The following is a 21535-nucleotide window of genomic DNA, read 5'->3' on the forward strand; positions in this document are numbered from 1 at the left end:
ACTATTTATTTTCTTCCTTTGTAACCCAGCTGGGTAGAGCTGTGATTTGTGACTACATTATAGCTACAATGGAGTCCGAGACAGATCTCCGGACTTATAGGTTCATAATACGGCGTGAAACAGCTACAGGACAAGGAGTGCGTCGCACACTCCCTCAAATTTGTGGCAGATACTGTATATATCCAATATAAGTTGTGGTTTACATATACTTCCTGAGCTCCTGATCAGAGGTTTGCTTTAAGTAATATCTGAACCCCATATTGAAGTTATAAGGCTGAAGTCATAAAAGTACATTGGTGGTTAGTAGAGATGAGAGAGTAGTATTCTATCGAATACCTCCCCGCCATAGGTAACCGTGTAAGCAGCTGAACACCAAGGGGTTAAGCGCATCGATGCGTTTAACCCCTTGGTGTTCAGCCGCTTACAGGGTTACCTATGGCGGGAAGGATTTGATCGAATACTACTCGCTCATCTCTAGTGGTTAGAATACACTCCTGGGAATTGACCTTATTTATATAAATGCAGCAGGTACGGTTTCGCTCTAAAGGCTTCCTCTGCTTGTTCTTTAAAGGGTTTCGTCATCACAGACACTTATTCACTATCCACCAGATATGGGATAAGCATCCCATATCAGGGATAAGCATCCCAGACCACTAACCACGAGAATGCCCATCTGCATCCTCTAAGTCAATGAAGCGCTAGTGAGCTTAGGTCACCTATACACCACTTCTATGGCTGCAGAAGATTTGGGTTCAAAAACCTTTTAAAGGTACCAATACACATTCAATAGCTATTCCTCTCAAATAGTGTACTGGCAACTTATCCCCTTATAGATTTTCATTTCTATTACTTATGATGTGATGGTAAAGCTAGAGTTAATCTATATGTAGATGATCGCTCTCAATTAGTTTTATAATATGCTGCAAATGAAACCATTCAACTGCTGAGGTTCCTAAATATCACCCACAGCCCCATTGTCAGGCATATCACTGGTAAGTCACGTGGCTGTATACGGCCCTGACGGCTATAGGAGTCTTTACCTGTGGTAGGAAGTGCTGCTGGACCACGGGCTGCCCGCCGCTGTGTGCCTCTGGTGCTGCAGCTCGCAAAGCTTCCAGCCGGACCCGAGAAGGGTTTCCTGTTATTTCTGCGGGTCTCTCATTTAAAGAAACACTATCATCCATCTCTTCTGATGGGATCTGGCTTAACCTTGGTTTTTCACTGGTTTTCTGAGGGCGCTTTATGAAAAGACAAAATATGACGCAAATTCAGATTTGCTTTAACACATATATATCATATGTGACACAACATTGGACTATGTTACAACAGACAGGGGTTATAATGCAAAGACTGAGTCTGATGTAAAGGTAAAGAACTGTCCGTGTTATCTGACTCTGCATAATATGAATGAAGACAAAGTTTCCCTGCCCTAATACATTGGTTTTCAGTAGGCAGCCATTTCTGCCAGCATCCTGTAAACAGCATCCTTCAGCAAGATCTGTGTCTTCTGATACCGAGTTACTAAACACCTGCATTTCTGGTAAATTCAAAGACTCAAGTCAAAAACCACAACTTTAACTGTCTAAGATCTTTACACACCATCTTACTACAAACTGAATCTCACATTTGCAAACTTCTAAAACACTTCCCATCCTCACCTTGTTACCCCATGGCTGTTTTCCATAACTGTGATGTGCTGCGTATTGCTGCTGTAGAAGTAGTTGCTGCTGGAGTGTCTTGGGATTTTGAGGAAGTGGCTCAGAACGTGTGCGGCTTAAAGTTCTGTGTCCCGTACCAGATAAATGGTCAGTGCTGATAAGAGAGTGTGTGAATTGCAATGGCACAGAACCGATGCCTTGAACTGCAATGCAAAAAAAAAAATTTTTTTAAAATAGGGATATTTATTAAGAAATCATTTCAACAGACGTCATATTTTCCGTTACCACTAGATGGCAGTGTGGGCAATCAGATGTCAATAAGAGAAAAAGCAATGAAATGATTGAGACTTCTGCACATCAGACCTGAAGACAGAAAACTAGTTCTGGAGTTTATACTAAGGAAAGTCAGGTTTTCATTACGCCAACATCAAGTATGTTGACATAAGCATGTGCAGCTGTACGTTCATATCAAACAAAGAACGATTCGCTATGATAACATGACCGTGTTCTGTCATTCTTTGTGCAGTTTATTTTTTATACAGTAATTTTGATAGAATTATGCACCTTCAAGGAATGAAAAGTCCTGTATCATATATCAACTGATAGGAGCGGTCACCCTGAGCAATTTGATGTTTTGTTTATCCAAATCTGTTCAGCTATTCCAAAGATATAAGCCCAGTTGGTCTTGATTTAAATTTAGAGTATACTAACTAAGTGGGTGATAACACTGCACAAAGAGACCCGACCTCCAGAGAAACTGCAATGTTCCCACCCACCCTAATTTGCAGCACTAACAGGGCTTTTATCTTTAGAATAACTGAAAAGATCTGAATAAAAAAAAAGCACCAGACGCTGGGGGTGACAGCACATTTCAGATGACATTGGACTTTGGATGTGTCGTCAAAGTTTCCAAACCTGGTGACAGGTGCGCTTTACATAAACACACCCAAAACTTATCATACTCAGAGTAATTGCTCTATTTGTTACATAATAAAGTGTATCGATTCACATGTGGCAAAATTATTGCATAAATCAATAGTACATGTGAAGACTAGTCATGTGGAGACAAAATTACTTCAAGAAATACTTTCCTCTCCGCATGATTCGTGCGGACAACATGCGGAAAACGCACGGTCCCAATTATAGCCTATGGGGTCTGTGTGCTTTCATTGCTCACCACTTTTTAATGTGTTCTGTATTCCGTTCGGAAGGTCCCAATTGGACTCCCCGAACGGAATACCGAACACAGATGTGAGCCGGGCCTACATACCTGCCACCAACGGAGTGTGTGCACCAGACGGCTCCAGGATGATGAGGGGCTGAATACGAGCTGCAGCCAGAGAGTTGGTACCATCATCGATACCAGGCACATACATAACTCTGGGAATCAGACCCTGCATGAAAGAAGATGTATTCACATGTATTTAATACACTGCAACTACTAATATTGTGACACATCTATAATTTGGGTCTGGGGATATTATTACAAGACCCTTACCTCTGAACCGGCACCAGGTAGTGAGGACAGGCTGCCATTTTCAGTCAGGCTATCATTTGGAGAGCTGCAGCCAGAGACAGGGGTACTGCTACTACTGGGGGACGAATCTGCAAAGGAACAAAACAAAAACTCAGTACAATGGAGAGATAAGGTAGTCAGTGACCTGGAAGGTCATATACTGTAGGTCCTGCAAATGTGCACTTATAGGTATTGTAAACGGTCATTCCTATTGACTATGTAACAAATATAATAAAATACAATTCATATAATTACAATATATAACATATGCAATCGTATTAAACAATATAATAACTTATTAAAATATCTAAAAATATAATCTCAGCTACTGAAAGTCACTCCTATTATAATGCTGCAGCTATAGGCAGTGGAAATTCTAAGATGGATCATGTGGTATCCTAGCATGTGTACGTAACCGGATGGTGAAGTTTATTCATGTGAGGCTGTGTCTATTGTGATGCTGAAGCTAAACTACCATCCCCCTAACTCTAGTACAAGCCCTCATGCGTCATTCACCCACCCTGCGTCTCTGGGGGTCTTCTTCTAACTGCTGGTGGCGCACTTTCCTTGCGCATTAGTGGGTTCTTCCTCCTCTCCCCAGACTTCTTGGGTCTGACAGGCCACTTCAAGTTTGGCTCAGAGGCTGTGGGGAAATTAAGTTCTATATGTTAACAGCTCACATGCACCCATGTCAAGTTCTGGATCTAGTATCTCTAGACAGCTCCAGAACAGAACACGTGAGCACACATATGTGCAGAAAATATAGCTGCCAAATAGGTACTAATGGGACCGCATACCGTACTCATGGGATATGGTAACTATATGCAAGGGCTCTTCTCTGTCAACCCACCCACATGCTATATACTACATAATGAACTACGTAATACTGGGAACCTAGGTCAGTAGGATACTACTGAGGATCCATAATGCAAGTCATGTATTGGACATCCCTGTACTGCGGCTATGGCTTCTGTCTTGTAAGTGGTGATTCCTCAGTGTTCACTATTCACGAAGATTTACATCATGTGCCTAAGAAATGTGTTGCTGGATTAGTAATGTACACTACGTGATTACTTTTTGCTTCCATTTGCCTGGATTGATATGTCACTGGAGAGGACTGGAATACAAAGAAGCCTCAATCACTCACTAAGGTTTCCTCAAGGAGAGCTTGTATACTTAAAGGTATGCTTACATCATAGAATAGGATAGTTTCACGCTCATATATAAGTTGTATAGTATATGCTCAGAAGTACAGATTGTCCGTATTTTTGTCGGGCAGTGGCTATCTTAAAGAGAGCCTTTCATCATCTCCACCAACACGCCAACTCTTCGCATTGTTTAATAGGAGCCATTCCACAGCTCGATTTTTTTATCCAGCCTCTACCATTCATGAAAAATCAGTTCTCTTAGTTTCACACCGAACATGCTATCTAGGCTCTCTGCTGTCAGGTGGGCTGAAGCAGCAGATAGTCTGGGACTGCCTACCTGACAACAGAGCCATATTAGCATATTGGGTTATAAAACTAACAGTGCCGATTGCTCAGGAATGGAGAGGGCTAGAGAAACAATTCCGCCTGTGTTGGAATCGAGCGACTGGGGTGCAAAAAGTTGGTGTTGGTGCTGATATGTCCTCTTTAAGGGTTTTCCCATTGCTCTAATAGGAACACTGGGGTGTTAAACATTTGGGGACAAAACAATCATGAGTATAAACGGGTAAGCAAAAACACTTCTGGGGCATCAAATTTTTACTGCTCCTCCCACCTTCCCTGGCGCTGGGAGCTATGCGGCGGAGGTATTCGATCGAATATATGAGCTAGTAAGCAGTGCCAGTGCAGAGCTGCGCCTCCTTTACTGATTTTTCCTGCAGAGCATCACTCCGGTCACCGAACTATGTAAGCGAGTGGTTGGGTTGCTGTGTAAGGAAAATGATGAAGGGGATGAAGCGCTAAAATAGCAGTGCATCCCCATCATTCTCAAAATCAGTGAGGGATAAGCTGTGAACTTAGCACAACCTGACTACCCACTGGATAAGAATACTGACAGTAGACCAATGAAAGGTAAAAGAACACTGTGAACTGACAGAGGTGATATGTAATCCTTAGTGCAGAGCCTTACAAGGAAGTGACACAGGGACTAAGACACCACCAAGGAGATAGTTCCCCTCAGGGCATGCAATAGATATAACATAACTTTTTCCAGAGTGTTCCTTTAATATCATTTGGTTATAGACTAATGCATGTAATAATCTGCACAATAACTTAATCCAATAATTCTGACGGAAAAGGCAATAATACCTGTTCTCCTGAGAGGAAGGCCATGTTCAGGAGTGTTACAGGTGCTGGGCGCGGCTTGTGGAATGAAATTATGGTGGATAGTGGGAAGATGGTTACTCTTTTCAGTCATCTCAGGTGGTCTAGAAAGAAAATGTTAATATATATATGATCAAATATCAATATAATTCTATTCACTTAGAGATTATATCCTAGAAGCTATTTATACAGAAATCACATACAGTATTAGAACCCAACATCGTGACCTGCAGGGAACACTGTGTAAAGATGAAGAAGAGTCGACTATCCTGAAATGCCTTGGTGTGCTGTCTTTGCAGGCAGGGGACATGGGCCATTGAGGGAAATACATACTAGATCTGGGATGACAATGGCCAGCCTTTGCTGTGGAATGACATCTCATTGTCAAGCTTGTGAGCACAACAATGTCTCACAAGAATGGTAGCTAGCTATTTTATCACACAACGCTTAGATATAGCATTGCACGAAAACCTATTATTTGACAATACAGATTAGTCCTCTAAGGGCTAGTTCACACGGGGATTCCACGTGTGCACTTCCTGTCACGGCTTTCCACTCCGGATTAGGCCCAAATGAATGGGCCTAGTCCGGAGATTGTTGACGCGAGGCGGACGCTGCTGCTGAATCAGCCGCGGAATCCGCCTGAAGAAAGGGCAGCTCACTTCTTTTTTCCGCTAGTGGAAAAAAGAATGCTAGCGGTCTGCATAGGCCTCTACTGTGAGGGGGCAGATTTTGAGGAGGATTCAGTGCCAAAATCCGCTCCCTTTTACCCCGTGTGAACTAGTCCTAATATGTGATCCTGAAGAGGAAACCAATCCTGTCCTTCAAGCAATGTGGGTATGTCAGAGGAACACTTAGGGCTCGTTCACACAGAGTTTTTCGGCAGCAGATTTTGATCCGGAATCCGCCGCCAAAAATGGCTCCCTTTGACTTCAATGGGATCCACTCGCTTCTTTTTTCTGCTACCTAGTAGCGGAAAAATAGAAGCAACATGCCCCTTCTTCCCGGGGATTCCACGGCTGACTCAGCGGCGCGAGATTCCCTCCTGATTAGACCCATTCATTCCACCGCGCGGAATGCGAATTCCGCCATGTGAACATACCCTTATAGGGGTTTCCAATCTTTACTGTAAGTGCAAATGGTTTAGTGCCATATGAAGATGAAACATTTACAACACAATACAAACAGCTGCATGACCTAGTGTTTATCTCTTATTTTTGTGAAGTCATATCCAGCTATCTGAACACATGGTTATCTCCTCTCTCCTTCCCTGTGGTAGGAAATGTCTCTTATCTCTACCACAACCTGGCTCTCCTCTTCCCTTCCATGTTTCACGATGGATTGGGTTACACATGCTGGGAAGCAAACAGTGCAGGTTCACTAAATAGGGTATCATCAGAGCCATGTGTCAGTAGCATATCAGTGTTTTGTGTAAGTACACTTCTCTACACCTTGTAATATAGGGGCACGTAGTCAGCTTCACTATACATAGAGAAAATGCATGTAAGAGGTGAGAAGAGCCATGAGAACTGAGGTACTTTACATTGGTCATCCCACCTGCAGCAATCTTTAACAGTATCAACACAAATGTTCAGCACAAAGCTTGAAAAGATAACAAAAAAGTTAAAAATGATAACTTCGGCGCTATGGTGGCATCAGCTGGTGAGCATTCAGACACACATGTACTTTTTTGTATTTCTACCCAGTATGAGCTTATGTAAAAAGACAAAGCAGGATTTTCGGGTACCTGTAAGATATGGCGGAGCTGTTGTGATTGGCGGCATTATTGCGATCTCCTTGCTTGTTTCGGATCATCTCTGACAATTTCTGTTTCACTGCTGGGCTGGCATTGGCACCTGCGGCCATAAAAGAACCAAAGTCAGAAGTATAACTAATAAAGCCAATGAAAGACAATACAATAAATTGAATGGAAAAATGTCAAAATTTAGAAATATATGTGCTGGGGAAATTGGTGGTATTGTACTGAAATTTCCAAGATATGGAGCACAAAGGTGATGCTGAAATCCTATCAGTTACAGTAGGCTGCCAGTGTGTGCTCCGGCAAATGTACCCCCACAAATCTCATGAAGGGGGAGTCTCAGACAATTCCAGTCCCTATGGCCGATGATCTAGAATAATCCAATACCCATAACATGTACCAGTACCACAAATGAAATAAATATATTCTGAATTTTTTGTATATTGACTTTGGATGACATTACTATATACATTGCAACATAAACAGGGTATTTTTGCTTTTGATAATTATTATTTTTGTGTGTTTTTAATTTAAAATATAACATTTGTAATAACATTTTTCTAAAACGGAAAATGGTTTGCTAATGACTTGCAAACATGAAAATCGTAAATGTTCTGCGCTGAGCCTGCAGAGGGCGACCTTGTCCTACTTTCATCCACTATACAGCTACAAGTGAATGAAACGCATTGTACTTTATAACTAGTAATGTGATTTGACCGACCATAATAGTGTTATCACACATGCAAGATTTGTTTTCTTCAGGTTTTTGTAGCATAAGGAGGGTGACGATAAAAACCGGTGCTATGTCTCTTTTTTTGAATCCACTACTGGTTTTGGCTTCACAAGCTGCATCAAAAATCCTGATCGAAACCTGAAAAGTGTGAATATGTCCCAACGGATTTGATCCCATTGATTTTCCCACAACTGATTTCGGCATGGATACTTTTATTCCAGTTATGTACTAAGCTATTGTGTTTAGTGAATGTTGCCATTAGTGTTTGTAGCCAAAACCAGAGGTGTACATGGAAATAAGGTACAATGGAAAGATCTTCACCTGTTCTGTGGTCGACTATTACTGATTTTGGTTTACAAATACTGTTGTGTGAATAAAGCCTTAAGATGAATCACTTATACTGTATGTTATGTATGTGTTATGTAGCGGCTTGTGCTGGAACCATCAAATTCCCCGTGGTTGCCCAGCTGACCTATCCACGGAGATAAAAGTATGCTGAAATACCTGCTGAGCAATCATGGGAATTTCTAGATTTTCTGTAAGATTTGCAGAGTCCCATTACTGTAATGCTGCGTGTACGTCTCCTCATAAATCTGCCTGCATTGAAATCTACACCAACTTGCAGCTGGCATAGATTTCAGGGATCATTTCCGCTGGTAGCGAGGGCAAAACAGAAAAAAAATATACACATTTTTCTGCAAAAAAAAATGATTTGCACTTTTTTTTCAGATAACTGGCACACAAAGCACCATATATCTGTCCCAATGTCCATTATCTCACCCGAGTTCACATACACATGCATGTTTGGCTTGATCAATCGGTGCATGTGTATGGAAATAAAGTGAGGGGAGAAAGCCACTACCAGATACTTCTGGCGGAGACTTACCTCCTTGAGAACAAAAACATTCCAACTGCCCGCTCCTTATCTCCTGACTTCTGCTGTCAGTGGTGACTCAGGAGGACCCTGTAAACACTAGATTGTCAGCCAGTCCTACTGAACTCAGGTCTAGCTGTGTATGGCAGTGTAACATTAGATAAAGACACTATTGTTCTCTGCATGGAGCGTCGTAATCATTTACCATCTTCGTATAGATATTGGTTATTGATCAATAACATTCTATCATTTCTACTTCTATGGTAGATGTGACAACGTAAAATAAGAGCAGTTTACATACTGCATTTGCTCTTTTCCTTGTTGACCAGCTGCCTGAGACTTTGCTCCTGTCGTCTATGATCCGAATTCCGACAATCCATGTTCAGCTGAAAGACAAAAACTGCGGCTCAGTACGTGACAACAGAATACAGTATATCACCCACTTCCTATGGGCGATGGTCGCTGCTCCGAGGGTGCAAGTAGCCATTCTCTGCGCAAAAGGGAATTTAATAGGGTTGTCTATGTTTAACAAAAGACCACTACTCTTCCTACGCTAGGGTCACACTAGCGTTCGCTCATCTCATTCCAGGATTTCGCATACATCGGAGGAGAGAAGGCTTGCAGGACTGTTCTCTCCACCGATTTCAGTATAAAATCATCAGAAACCCTGGTATCTGCAGGTCACAGGGTTTCCGTCTTTTGAGTTCACATGGAGACCTGATACTAGTGTGAACCTAGCCTTAAAGTAGAAAATTAACCCAAAATGTCACCCATATGCTGAGGCTGATATTGCTCAACCCAATGGGCTCTGCTAAGCTCAAATGTGTGCTCTGTTCATAATGAGATACATCGCTTTTTCCTGGTGTACACCTCCCACCCTATATACATATGGATAGTTTAATATATATTTACTTAGAAGGACTACTAATATAGTTCCTGGAAGTCTTCAATTGAAACCACATGTGCAATTTAAGCCAAAGGGATAAACCGGTAACAATGTTCTACTTCTAGGCCCTATACACATGCGACAGGTATACGGACACCAACAGAGGCTGTGTGGCTCTGTACCATGCTATATAGTGTATAGTGTTCATGCAACACCAAAATTGTCAGATATTCTTTTAGGAAGAATATTTGTGAATATAACGTCTATACCCAAAAATGAGTTATTTTTATTTTTTTTAGGTCATTTTCTTACGGAACCCAAAATTACAAAAAAACTAAACAAAAGAGATTTTCAATTTGTCATGTCTGTATTGGCGGCTATACATATTAGACTACGGTCAGCCAGGAAAAAAAGATCAGTTATGTTGAATTTCAAATTGCCCGATTCTTTGTTCTCACAGGACATTAGTCGCCTCCTCTCCCCACTGACAATACATGCAGGTTAAAGTCTATGGGCAAGTAGAGGACTAGTAGTCGGATGAGTGAGCATTCAGTCAACAGCTGCTATATGTGTTTGGCCATCTTTATAACCTACATTCACAGTGCAGTCATATTTATGTGACCACTGCCTACTTTTGATGTCAACGTTAAATAAGCAATGGCAGAAGGCACGTGTCATCAGCCATCTGGGTGCACTCATCATTATGGAAGGCACGATGGATCAACACAAGTATGTATCTATCCTTGCAGACCATGTTCACCCCTAGATGTAAATTGTTTTTCCTCAGGATGATGCATCTACCAGCAGGACAATGCGACGTGTCATATAGCTCACAGTGTACATGCGTGGTTCGAGGAGCACCAGGATGAGTTTACCGTACTCCCTTGACCAGAAAATTCCCCGGATTTGAACCCAATCGAGAATCTGTGGGACCACCTCGATCAGGTTGTTCGCTCCATGGATGCTCAACCACGTAACCTAGCGCAGCTAGCCACGGCACTGGAGTCGGCGTGGCTCAACATCCCAGTGACATCACCACAACATCCCCTCTCTTCCTGCACGTCTCGCAGTGGTCCGCTCTGCCAAAGGTGCTTATTCTGGATTTTGACAGGAGGTCACATTAATGGGACTGGACTGTGTATAACATACCTTTAGTACATGTATAGCCACCCATATAACCTACATATAACATACCTTTAGCTTGTGCTCCATGTGCTGCTGTGGAGAGACAGTAGAGAAAAGAGCTTGCTGGGACGGTTTCATGTTGAGAAGAGCAGCATCCGGCCGCGAGTTAATGTGATGGATTACGTGAAACTCCATAGGAGTAGGCTGTGTCAGGACTGTGCTTGAGGGAACAGTCAAGTCCACTGCAAAACAAAATCAATATTCACATTTTATTGACATTTCCAAAAAATATTCAGAGGAATCCACAAAACATCTGTTCTCCTATCAACACCATTTTATTGTCTATGTATGGAAATACAGCTGTGTTCACATCTGTGGTCGTACAAAAATAATGAAGAAAATAGCGCAGCGTGCCAGTCAACCTGACGAAAACCCAACAGACCCCATAACATTGAAAAGGACTCTAATGGGTACTGTAGCAGTTATTAAAGAGATCTGGCACTTGTGCGTTTTCATTATTCTCCTCCTATGATGGTGCAGAGCAATGGAATTATTAGCACAGATCTGAACTTCTGCCTCAAATTCCTCTTCCGCTCCTCCACCCGGCAAATAGGATCAGATGAATGGCCCTAAACAGCTGAGTGGCTCACGGTTTTGCAGCTAAATCCGTCGCGCAATCCATGGCGAGATCAAGCACATTTTTCAGCATTGAACACAATGGGAGGCAGAATCAATGCAGAATTTGGCACTGAATTTGAGGCAGAATCGATTTAAAAAACAGCACAAAATTTCTGCCCACCAAAGCATGCAGACTTTTTGTAACAAGCAGCAGATCCATGAATGCAGCTCTGGACTATAACACGGTCAGTGCAAGCTACAGGAAAGGAAACACGTTCACAAAGTTGTAGATAATCCCTCTATATAGAGTGTAAAAAAAAAAAAGAAAAAGAAAAGAAAAGTGAACATAAACCCTGAATACAATAAATATCCAGAAAATCTTGAGCAGCTTCAACGCCATGGACACTTGTGAATAGGTTCATGTTCTATTGAAGGATGTATTTTCCTTGGTGTGTCGCCAATCCGGCTATAACCTGTCCAAGCTGCACACTCTCCATTGTTGCTGTCCAGGGCATGGGGGGGTGGGGGAAGTAGAGGAATTGCGTCAGGGCTATCCCTACTGAGGGGATGTGCTGATATTTTCTGGTGAAATGAGAGGAAAGTTACAAAGTGTTGTAGCCTCCAAAAGAAGACTTTGCATATTACAATTCTCAAGTGTACGTGTAAGGGACTTTCCTTAGTCAATAAGATTGAATGACAAATATTATTTACCTCCCAATAATACCCAAGTGCACAAGACAAGTGTGCAGAGAAGCTATACATAACCCACCTACGTATGGGATGGGCTCTGTTTGCCATTATTCACAGTTTAGGTGTAACTAGAAATTCCCTGGAAAGAACACAAGACCCTGACCTCAATTCACAAGTTATTTCAAGTCAATGTACAGTATTTATGGCTTTACTTAAGTCACACCCGAGCTCATATTAGGCTGAATCCACATGGTCCGCTTGGGTGCAACTGAAAAAAAAACTGCATGCAGTAAGCAGTCATTCACACGGAGTAATGTGGCCCACGCATAACACATTGAAGTCAATGGAAATCATTTTATCAGCGCTGATTCTGCTGCAAGTTATCGTGGCAGAATCAGCACCACAATGCTCTGTATGAATGCCCCCTAAAGTTTTCAATTTTGCAGGTGGAACATATTAAAGGACCATCACTTTAGAGCGGTGGAGGTCCGACTGTTGTGACCCAGCAGATCAGCCATTTTCACAAGACCATGGCTCCTGGTGTTATTTACATGCTGGCAGCTGTAGTGCGCACTCGCTGTTTCTTTATACAGTAGCTAGACCCCATGCACTTTAATTGGATCTAAAAACGATGGCCTACATCTTGAGGTTAAGCTATCAATTTTATGAACGTGAAATACCCCTTTAAATAAAGGTTAAAATAAAAAAAATCTGCAGCCATTTTTTTCTGCTGCAGGACTGATTCAGTTTTGGCTGCTCCCAACCTGAATACACCCTAAGGGCACACACCATGCAAGTCAGAGAGTGGCAGTATAGTATTAGTAGTCCAAATAGGGCCACTAAAGAGAAGAATTTCTTTGACATCTACTTCTATAATACCAAAGGAAGCCAAGACTTTTTTGTTTACTCTTATTCTTTACAACTCCAGTGTCCTGTACATACAAAACAAGAAACATGAGGCTGGTTTCACACAGCAGAGAATTATTTTTACTAAATCTGCACAGGAAAAGACATTTTTTGGTGATATACGCTAAAAATTGAGTCTTTTTTTGCCTCTTTCCATCACTCACACCACTTTTTAAGGCGGTGGGTGTGACATGGGTGGGGTAGGGGCAGCACTGCCTCAACAATCTGACACATTTAAGATTCCTTACAAAAGTTTTTTGGCATAACTAAGTCATCAAAACTACTCCAGCTGCTTGCTCGCTCCTTCCAAGATAATGCAAGAATTATTAAGAGAATTTTTCCCTTGGCAAAATCAGCTCATTACATCTCGGGAGCTGGTCACATCTGTTGTCATGTTAAAGAGGTTGCCTGTAATGTATCAGACCAGACAGGAGCTCTCAAATAACATACAAGGCACTACCTAGAGGATTATCGGATGTTTATTTGCTGCTTGGACTCTATTTAGGGCAGCAGAATTAGGGTAGTTCTGTTATAAGGGATAACCGCTTAGATGCATGGTCTACAGTATGAGGTAGTCAGTGACACGCCTCCTGTCTTCTCATTGGTCCAGGCTGCTGCTCTCTCCTCCCCCTGCAGCTCTGCCTTCTCTGATTAGCGCAAGCTCACCCTGGTGAAGTCAGTGCATGGCGAGCGGATTTCTATTACAAGATCATAGTACAGACTACTAGACCACAAGTGTCAACAACACAATTATGTTTATGTGTAATATAGTGTGGAAATGATGCTCAGTAATGGGGCCGGGTGTGACAACTTAAAGTGATCAGCATTTTATCTTTGTTTATTTTGTCAATGAAAGGTAGTCATCAAAGTAGACTCAAAATCTGCTATTGCCATGCCTAGGACCTGTACCCATGTATAATACTTGTACCCATGTCTATTTCCTATCCAGAGCTAATACTAGACTAGACCTTCCAGGACCTTTCATGGTGAGGTTGATGTCACCACCAGTCCTAGTAAAGCTGCACCAACTGCTGGCAATAACATTGGGGAAGAGAATTGGGTTAAGGTGACCTAACTGTGAGTGAGGGAGGAACAATAGGCCACATGTGAGAGAGAAGGACTACAAGGGAAGATTATGTGAGAGGCAGAGGAGGCATTTGCACAGAGGACCTATGGCAGGATAACAAGGAGGATGGTGTGGAGTGATGAATCTGATGGTAGCTCTCAATAGTATCTGCTTGCATAGCAACCCATGCTACAAAAAACAGGTCACGCTGTGATCACGTGACTTACTGAAGAAAGTAACAGGAGGATAAGAAAAGCCACTATATCAAACAATATAATGAGTGCCCATTAAACTTGCCATAAATAGAAAAATCTTTTTTGCAGTTAATTCCTACACTCCCCTTTAGAAAGCTGCAGTCTACCTTTCATATTATACTGTAACATATCTGCCTACAACAATCTAACATTAAGGCTGCATTTCCAAACATGGAGCCAGCACTATAAACAAAGAGCAAGCATTATCTGCAGAGCCACATAAGAGAACAGAGTATCTGAAGATTAACAAGAGGCGAGACAGGGAGTGGAGAGCGGCCTGCTAGCAAGTGCCTAACCACACTTGTATACGGCTCCTGCCCTGCACAAACGCACTTTGAACAAACTGATCTCAATCTATTTTGGTATCATGAAAACCAGTTGCGGTTACACATACACCCTCAGCACTGCTACACCGTGTGATAGCATGTGTGCACGGTGTCTCGAGTTCGATTATTCCTCTCCATAGAGAAAGGTATGGAGACATCTCACAACCATCTGTTCGTGTTTATGCAATTTCATATTGTCAGCAAATAACTGCTTTCAATTCTCCAACGAGAAGTAAAATGTTGGTGTGTTAAAGCGGAAATGACATACTAAAAATAAAACAAGGTGAAGTGTTTTTATATATCCTGTTTTCTACTAGGCCGGGGTGCGCTAGGTCTCATGGGGGATGTTAGGGGGGTGACACAAGAATTTTAGGATGACTGAACATATGGCATTAATCTTCTGTCTATATTTAGTGATACTACTGTAATGGGTTCTGAATGTGCATAGCTGCCGTAATCTGGAACATATTCCCTACAACTCACTGATCCGCCTCTTTGCTAGGCTATGTCTTCCCCAGTTTCTGTCTCCTTCAACAAACAACATATGACATATGAGGTTTCTCGCTTATGAATATTTCCCATCTATATTCTGACTTGATTTTTGTAGTTATCTGTTGCCCTATAGGGAGGAGCCTGAAACAGGTCAGAGTAGTATGCAGAGGTAGTCTGCTGTATAGCATCATGTACCTGTACCTGAACATAGGGGCTATACGCGTCATAAATTCAGGTTATAAACAGGGCATACACTTAGATTTTGGTACATTAGAATTATAAATCACATGTAATTGCCAGATCGATGTCTGCCTTGCTCTGTGACCTGTACAGGACTTCTCTCTATTGCTTGGATGACAATTATTGCAGCTGCCAACTGTCTGTCACAAGTCAGAATTTTAGTGTAAGCCATTTTCTTTATAGGGGTTGTCCCATTATGTAAACTTATCCCCTATGCAGAGAACAATGAAGAAGTGTCTGATTATTAGTGGCCTGATTGTCGGGTCTTCCCTAATGATCAGGAGGACAGGGGACCTAAAGTCCGCAGGCCTCCTTGTGAATGGAGTGCCAGTGAGCTTCTGTGACCAGTGCTCAGGCTGTGCTGGAGATTACAGGGGACCCGACAATCGAGACCCCAGCAATCTGACACTAAGGTTAAGTTCACACTGAGTTTTTTTGGTCAGGATTTTGAGGCCGTATTCGCCTCCAAATTCTGAGCAAAAAGACGGCTCCTATTGAAATCAATGGGAGCCGGTCAGGTGTTTTTTCCGGGAGCCAACTTGTTCTGGCTCCCAGAAAAAGAAGCGAGGTGCTCATTCTTCAGGCCATTTCACCTCGCGATTCAGCCTAAAGACACTCCCTCCTCCAGACTAGGTCCATTCATTGGGCCTAATCTGGAGCAGAGTGTGCGACTGGATACTGATGCAGTGCACTGGCATTAAGCCGCGGCTACACGTTTCTTGGACCAGAACCTGGGGCGGCCTCCGCCTCAGGTTCCAATCCAAAAAAAAACCATCTGAACTTACCCTTAATCCCTTGTCCTGTGGATAAGTGTCCATAACATGAAAACCCCTTTAATGGGATGTGGTCAGAATCGGATCATCGGCTCAGCTTTATCATCATTTACGTCAGTCTGGTGTAGATGAAACCAGAAATCTACACCAGCAAAGAGTCCCCACAGATTTCTGTTCAGACACTTGAATCCTAGAGGATGCATTTAGACGGACATTAACCCTGCTGCCAGTATACCACCATATAAGTAAATGTTACCCACGCCTATGGTGTCCATCTACCTTCTTATAGATTGCAAGTCCTCTTTCCTACTGGTGTCAAGTTGGTCATCTATTTGTTTTTATGCTTATTGTCCTGGTTGTTATATTTGTACTATGTATGCGAGCCCTTGTATGGCCCGGCCATGTTGGTTGGTGCACACCGTGTCTCCTGATAACTAGCCCGCTCTTATCAGGACTATACCAGAGTTCATTTTCATAGTCGTGTATTATTATATGGGGCTTTCCAGTGAAACTCTATCAACAGCTTCTTCACAACCTTAAAGCTTACAAAGGACCACCTCACCCCGAGTCATATTTCATTCTCTATTATCTGTATGTACCTATTGTTTACATTCTTTTTTTTTTTCAACTGGGTCATGGATTTTGGTAATAGACCGTAATGGGATAACCTGCGGTACAAAGAAAGGATTATTCAGGCTGTGACCAAATACCTGGACCCTTCAGCAACATGACACCGGCTTTCGTCTAGTTATGGGTAACATAATTTTCATCTGAAGCTAGCATATGGCAGGGCACAGCCACATTTGAAGTCTAGCTGGCAAGCAGACATTGTAACCTAAGCTTACCTTCACCCCTAACAAAGGGATGAGAAAAGTTTGTTCTTTTCTGACCGAATCAAAAGCTTGTCGAGAAGAAACGCTACACATACTGAAGAGCTGGCCATAGAACACAATGGAAGGGAGCGAATGCTTTCAGCTACAGACAAGAACCCAAAACGGGGGAAATATAGAAAATGAAGCCCTTTTATAGGCCTATACATTATATTATACTATATTATATATAAAGGATCTCCTGTTTAAGCAAACAGTAAAAATGATAATTGATTTCCTTCTGCGTCTGGATGAGATCTTTTGCTATTTGGAGAAGTCTTGGCATATTTTATTTCGATTGCTTATTAATTTAGTATAATGGACACGGACAACACGGCATTTTTGCAGCAGCCAAAAATTATGCATTTCAACAAAGTGGGGTCTTAGCCTTAGGCTGTTTACATGGCTGAGTTCAGGCTGCAAAAAACCAGTCCATGTAATAGTTTGGTGCAGAATATGCTGGCACTACCATCTACAGATGCCTATACACACACGCAATTAATGTGGACGGAACCCACTGATGTTGATGCGTATGGGGATATCCCAGCTCTCACGCTAAATTTTACGCGCCGAATGTTTTCAGGATAGACAAGTCGCCATCAGAGGTGCCCAGAAACGGATTGTTTCCACCGGAAGTAGTGTGCATGTTTATGGGAAAGTCGGGAGGAATAGCTGTCAAAGGGTAAGTTCACACTGGGTATTTTGGTCAGGATTTTGAGGCCGTATCCACCTCAAAATCCTGACCAAATCAATGTGAGCCAGTCAGTTCTTTTTTTCCAGGAGCTGAAGCGACTTTCTCATTCTTTCAGGTAGATTCGCCTCGCATTGCACCAGCATCCAGTCGCAGCTACGCGTATTTTGGTCCGGGACCTGGGTGGCGTTCCGGACCAAAAAAACTCAGTAAGTACTTATTGTTTGGGTAAGTTCACACTATCTGCCAGAACAGTCTCCAGGCACAACCAATTCTACCTCCAAACAACAGTAGGTACTCGCCTACCCATTACTTTATGTTTTACAGCTAACATTACACAGGGAGGGCTGTGGAGTCAGAGTCGGAGGTCACTTTTGGGTGACTTGTTACCGACTCTGATATAAAATGATGAAGTACTTTTAATTATATTATCCAATTTGTAATATTATATAATTAATTAGATGCAGATTTGTTACATATTTACTTTCATAGGAATTTAGTCACTGAATTTTTTAGAGTAAGTTCACACGGGTTTTTTGGTTCAGAACTTGAGGCAGAGGTCGCCTCAGGTTTCGGACCAAAATACAGGTAGCTGCGACTAGATGCAGTGCACCGGCATCCATTCGTGCACTCCGCTCCGGATTAGGCCCAAATGAATGGGCCTAGGCAGGATGGAGTTTCTTCACGTGGATGTCGCAAGGTGAATCCGCTTGAAAGAATGAGCATTTCGCTTAGAACTGACCGGTTCCCATTGATTTCAATGTGTGCTGTCTTTTTGGTCAGGATTTTGAGGCGGATATGGCTTCAAAATCTTGACCAAAAAACCCCGTGTGAACTTACCCTAATGAATTAGAGGATCTTTACTGAGATTGACTAATCAAGGCTGTAAAAAATTCTGAGTCAGGGCAGAAGTCAGAGTCAGTCTGTGAAAAAGCAGAGGAGTAGGAGTTGGTGGTTTGGCCTATTGGCTCCATGGCCCTGCACACTATTTTCGGTGAAGTACTATAATATGCATATAAAAATAGAATCAATATAATTTGTCCTTAAGTTTATATGAACAAAATAATTAAAACACATTTTAGGTATCCAAGGGAAAGCTCAATATAGTTTTTTCCTTTGGAGCTCTGACCTTACTGACCACTGGAACGACCTGTCCTGCCTCCTGTTCTGCAGAAAGATTTCGCTATCGCACAATCTGATCTTTCTTTGAAAGCCTTTGCAGCTTTGTCACCATTTTTTCCTTGAACAAGCGAAAATAAACCATTAATCATTTTTATGTTAAAAGACACTGGAATAAATATAGCCCATCTGTGCTTGTCAAATTGCTCGGGCCACCTGCCAAGAATACTAGGTTAAGTGCCAGGTCTCTGTGCGGCCCGTGGGAACTCCTAGGCAGGGTGAGTCGGTGATCTCTCATCTCCTCCTACCTGGGTCTCTGAATCACTGGAGGCTGCACCTAGATTGTGTAAAGATATCCAAGGAAAAATAATGCTATATAAGTGGAGGCCTGAGGAATGCACAGTCTTGTAAGAACCATCAGGACAAGGGTGTTGATAGCGAAGTTCTGCAATCTCCTTATGAGGCCAATATAAAAGTAATAAAACCAGCCAAAACAATTACTAAGAATGCCTGGCAGATCAGAGACCAAACCAGCTATGTGGGCTTGACTTGTATTTACCTTGGTATGTAGTCAATGCCTGATATCTCAGGCGTAGCAGAACTTGGGCCTTGCTTGATAGTACTGTCTATTCAGTCTGCACGCTACTTAAACACTGTTGTAAGAACTTACATAGAAAAGATACTCCTTATCATTTGTCATACACAGAACTGAATACAGGTGTGGCATAAATATTATACTGCAAGGAATGTATTCACAGCGGGTAGTCAAGCAATATAGAAAAGGACATTTGTACACAAAAAACGGCCATACACCTTAGAAAGTTAGTTTAATTAACCGTTATTCCTCACTGTTTTTTTGTTTTTTGTTTTTTTTTTAGACACATGGGGTGAAAAATACGGAAATGTAGTGATTTCCAAAACCATTACATTTTTGGAAATTGCAGCTTGTCCATTACACCTACAGAAACACTGGCGGTTTCCCTATAGGCATTTTCATCATTTAATAGGCATCCTTCCACTGATTCTAGTAAAGTTGGAATGTTTTTTCCAGTTTGCAGCGTTCCTGAGCAACCAATGCAGTTAGTTTTGGTGCCTGTATGCTAATTATCCTCTCTAAAGTCAATTGGGTGGTGTCAGGCAATAGCAAACAAGGGGGTGTGACTCTGAGCCCCTATCAGAGCAGACAGTATGAGCTCTGCATCACAACACTGTATCTATGCCAGCTTGACACCACCCACTTGACATGACTAGAGAGTCTAGTTTGAAAATCAAACACCAAAAACAAACAGCATTGAGCTGAGAAAAAAAATTCCAACTGTGCTGGAATCAATGGTAGGGGGGTTTATTAAAGGATATAAAGAGTATGAGTTAGTGAGATGATGAAAGGTCCTCTGTTCTACAATAGTTTTATACAGTAGAACACCACAACTACTTCTTCTATACGTGAATGGGGCCTCCCAAGGTGCTCCAAGATAGCCATGATCAGGGCACATATTAAACCTTATTCTACTATATGAGGATCCTTCTCCTCATTACACAGCAATGATGGTTTCAGCATGCAGTAATATAAGCTAATACTAGATAACTTGATGTACTTTTTCTGCCCCAAACGCTAGACATATTTATCTAAGCAAATAGGAGTACCGCAGAGCAGAGTCACAGAGCAAGATACAAGGATATCAAAACTATACACACCAATAATACCAACTGGGTAAACACAAGTTATGGATTGTCATCATATAGATCAATATTCCTAATAACAGAGCTCATCGCACATTTACTGTCTAGCACATCTCACTGGTCATAGGGAACACCCATGTGCGGTAACATAATGTAATGTATAATAATATTAGCTGGAGGATATAATGAAAGGACTGCAGTTTTATACTAACTCTCTAATAACTCCACTATGGATTCATACACATAAATTTACGACTTTGTGCCCTAAAGCAAGAAGAGATTGATAATGCATAGAGTATGTACATAATACATCGTATTTGCCATTTTATAGCATGTTGGCACCTTTGGATAAGAAGCGCCAATGTGATCTATATTAATGAATGGCTAGTTCCAACACTACAGATAGCAATGCTACTAAATGCTCAAGGCAGCAGAGGAAATGACACTCACTATGAACATATTTGTAGGCGTACAGTAGAACGGAAGACAAAAGCCAAGGAACAGTATTTCCTCCTGATCCTATTCCTTGATCTAAACATACCCAAGACAAAATGTTAATTTGCTAGGAGAAAAGTCATGGGCGTTGGATCTGGAGAGCTTAGGCTGTGGGTGGAGGGGGTTTAAGGTGCGCCTTGAATTAAATGACTAGGAAACCAGATCATTTCCACATAAAAAGGACAGAAGTTGGGCGTCTGTAATCCCGTAAAGACAATTCAATAAGGAGGCTACCTTTGGGATACCTTTTCCTAATACATCCTCTGGAGATGTGACAGACCTGACAAGACGGAGCATGCTCGCCACTTTTAGTTTTACACACTGGTGCTGGCGGGACTTCAGTGTCTTGCACTGATATTTATCCAAAATTATGAAATAAAACATTAGCTTGTGCAACTCTGTCGCAACCATCCTGAGGATTTTATTAATAACGCTTAATATACAAGGTCACGGAGT

General features: G+C 42.0%; 1 protein-coding gene across 5 annotated transcripts in view; it reads right to left on the reverse strand.

Moving 5' to 3' along the window:
* The window catches only part of HDAC7 (histone deacetylase 7), a 243983-nt gene that overhangs the window by 34109 nt on the left and 188339 nt on the right, over positions 1 to 21535 (reverse strand). For 4 of the 5 annotated variants that reach the window (XR_012715106.1, XM_075265793.1, XM_075265791.1 and 1 more), the window contains 9 exons: positions 10930 to 11102; positions 9151 to 9235; positions 7231 to 7339; positions 5469 to 5587; positions 3695 to 3817; positions 3157 to 3263; positions 2929 to 3052; positions 1659 to 1861; positions 1041 to 1238 (listed from right to left, as the gene is read on the reverse strand). Coding sequence is in view for 4 of the 5 variants with exons in the window: in XM_075265791.1 (XP_075121892.1) it covers positions 1041 to 1238; positions 1659 to 1861; positions 2929 to 3052; positions 3157 to 3263; positions 3695 to 3817; positions 5469 to 5587; positions 7231 to 7339; positions 9151 to 9235; positions 10930 to 11102 (1241 nt within the window). In the remaining variant the exon portion in view is untranslated. The remainder of the gene's footprint in view (positions 1 to 1040; positions 1239 to 1658; positions 1862 to 2928; positions 3053 to 3156; positions 3264 to 3694; positions 3818 to 5468; positions 5588 to 7230; positions 7340 to 9150; positions 9236 to 10929; positions 11103 to 21535) is intronic. The other variant, XM_075265792.1, reaches the window with a different exon arrangement.

The sequence above is a fragment of the Leptodactylus fuscus genome, chromosome 2, assembly GCF_031893055.1.
Source record: "Leptodactylus fuscus isolate aLepFus1 chromosome 2, aLepFus1.hap2, whole genome shotgun sequence".
Taxonomy (NCBI): Eukaryota; Metazoa; Chordata; class Amphibia; order Anura; family Leptodactylidae; genus Leptodactylus; species Leptodactylus fuscus.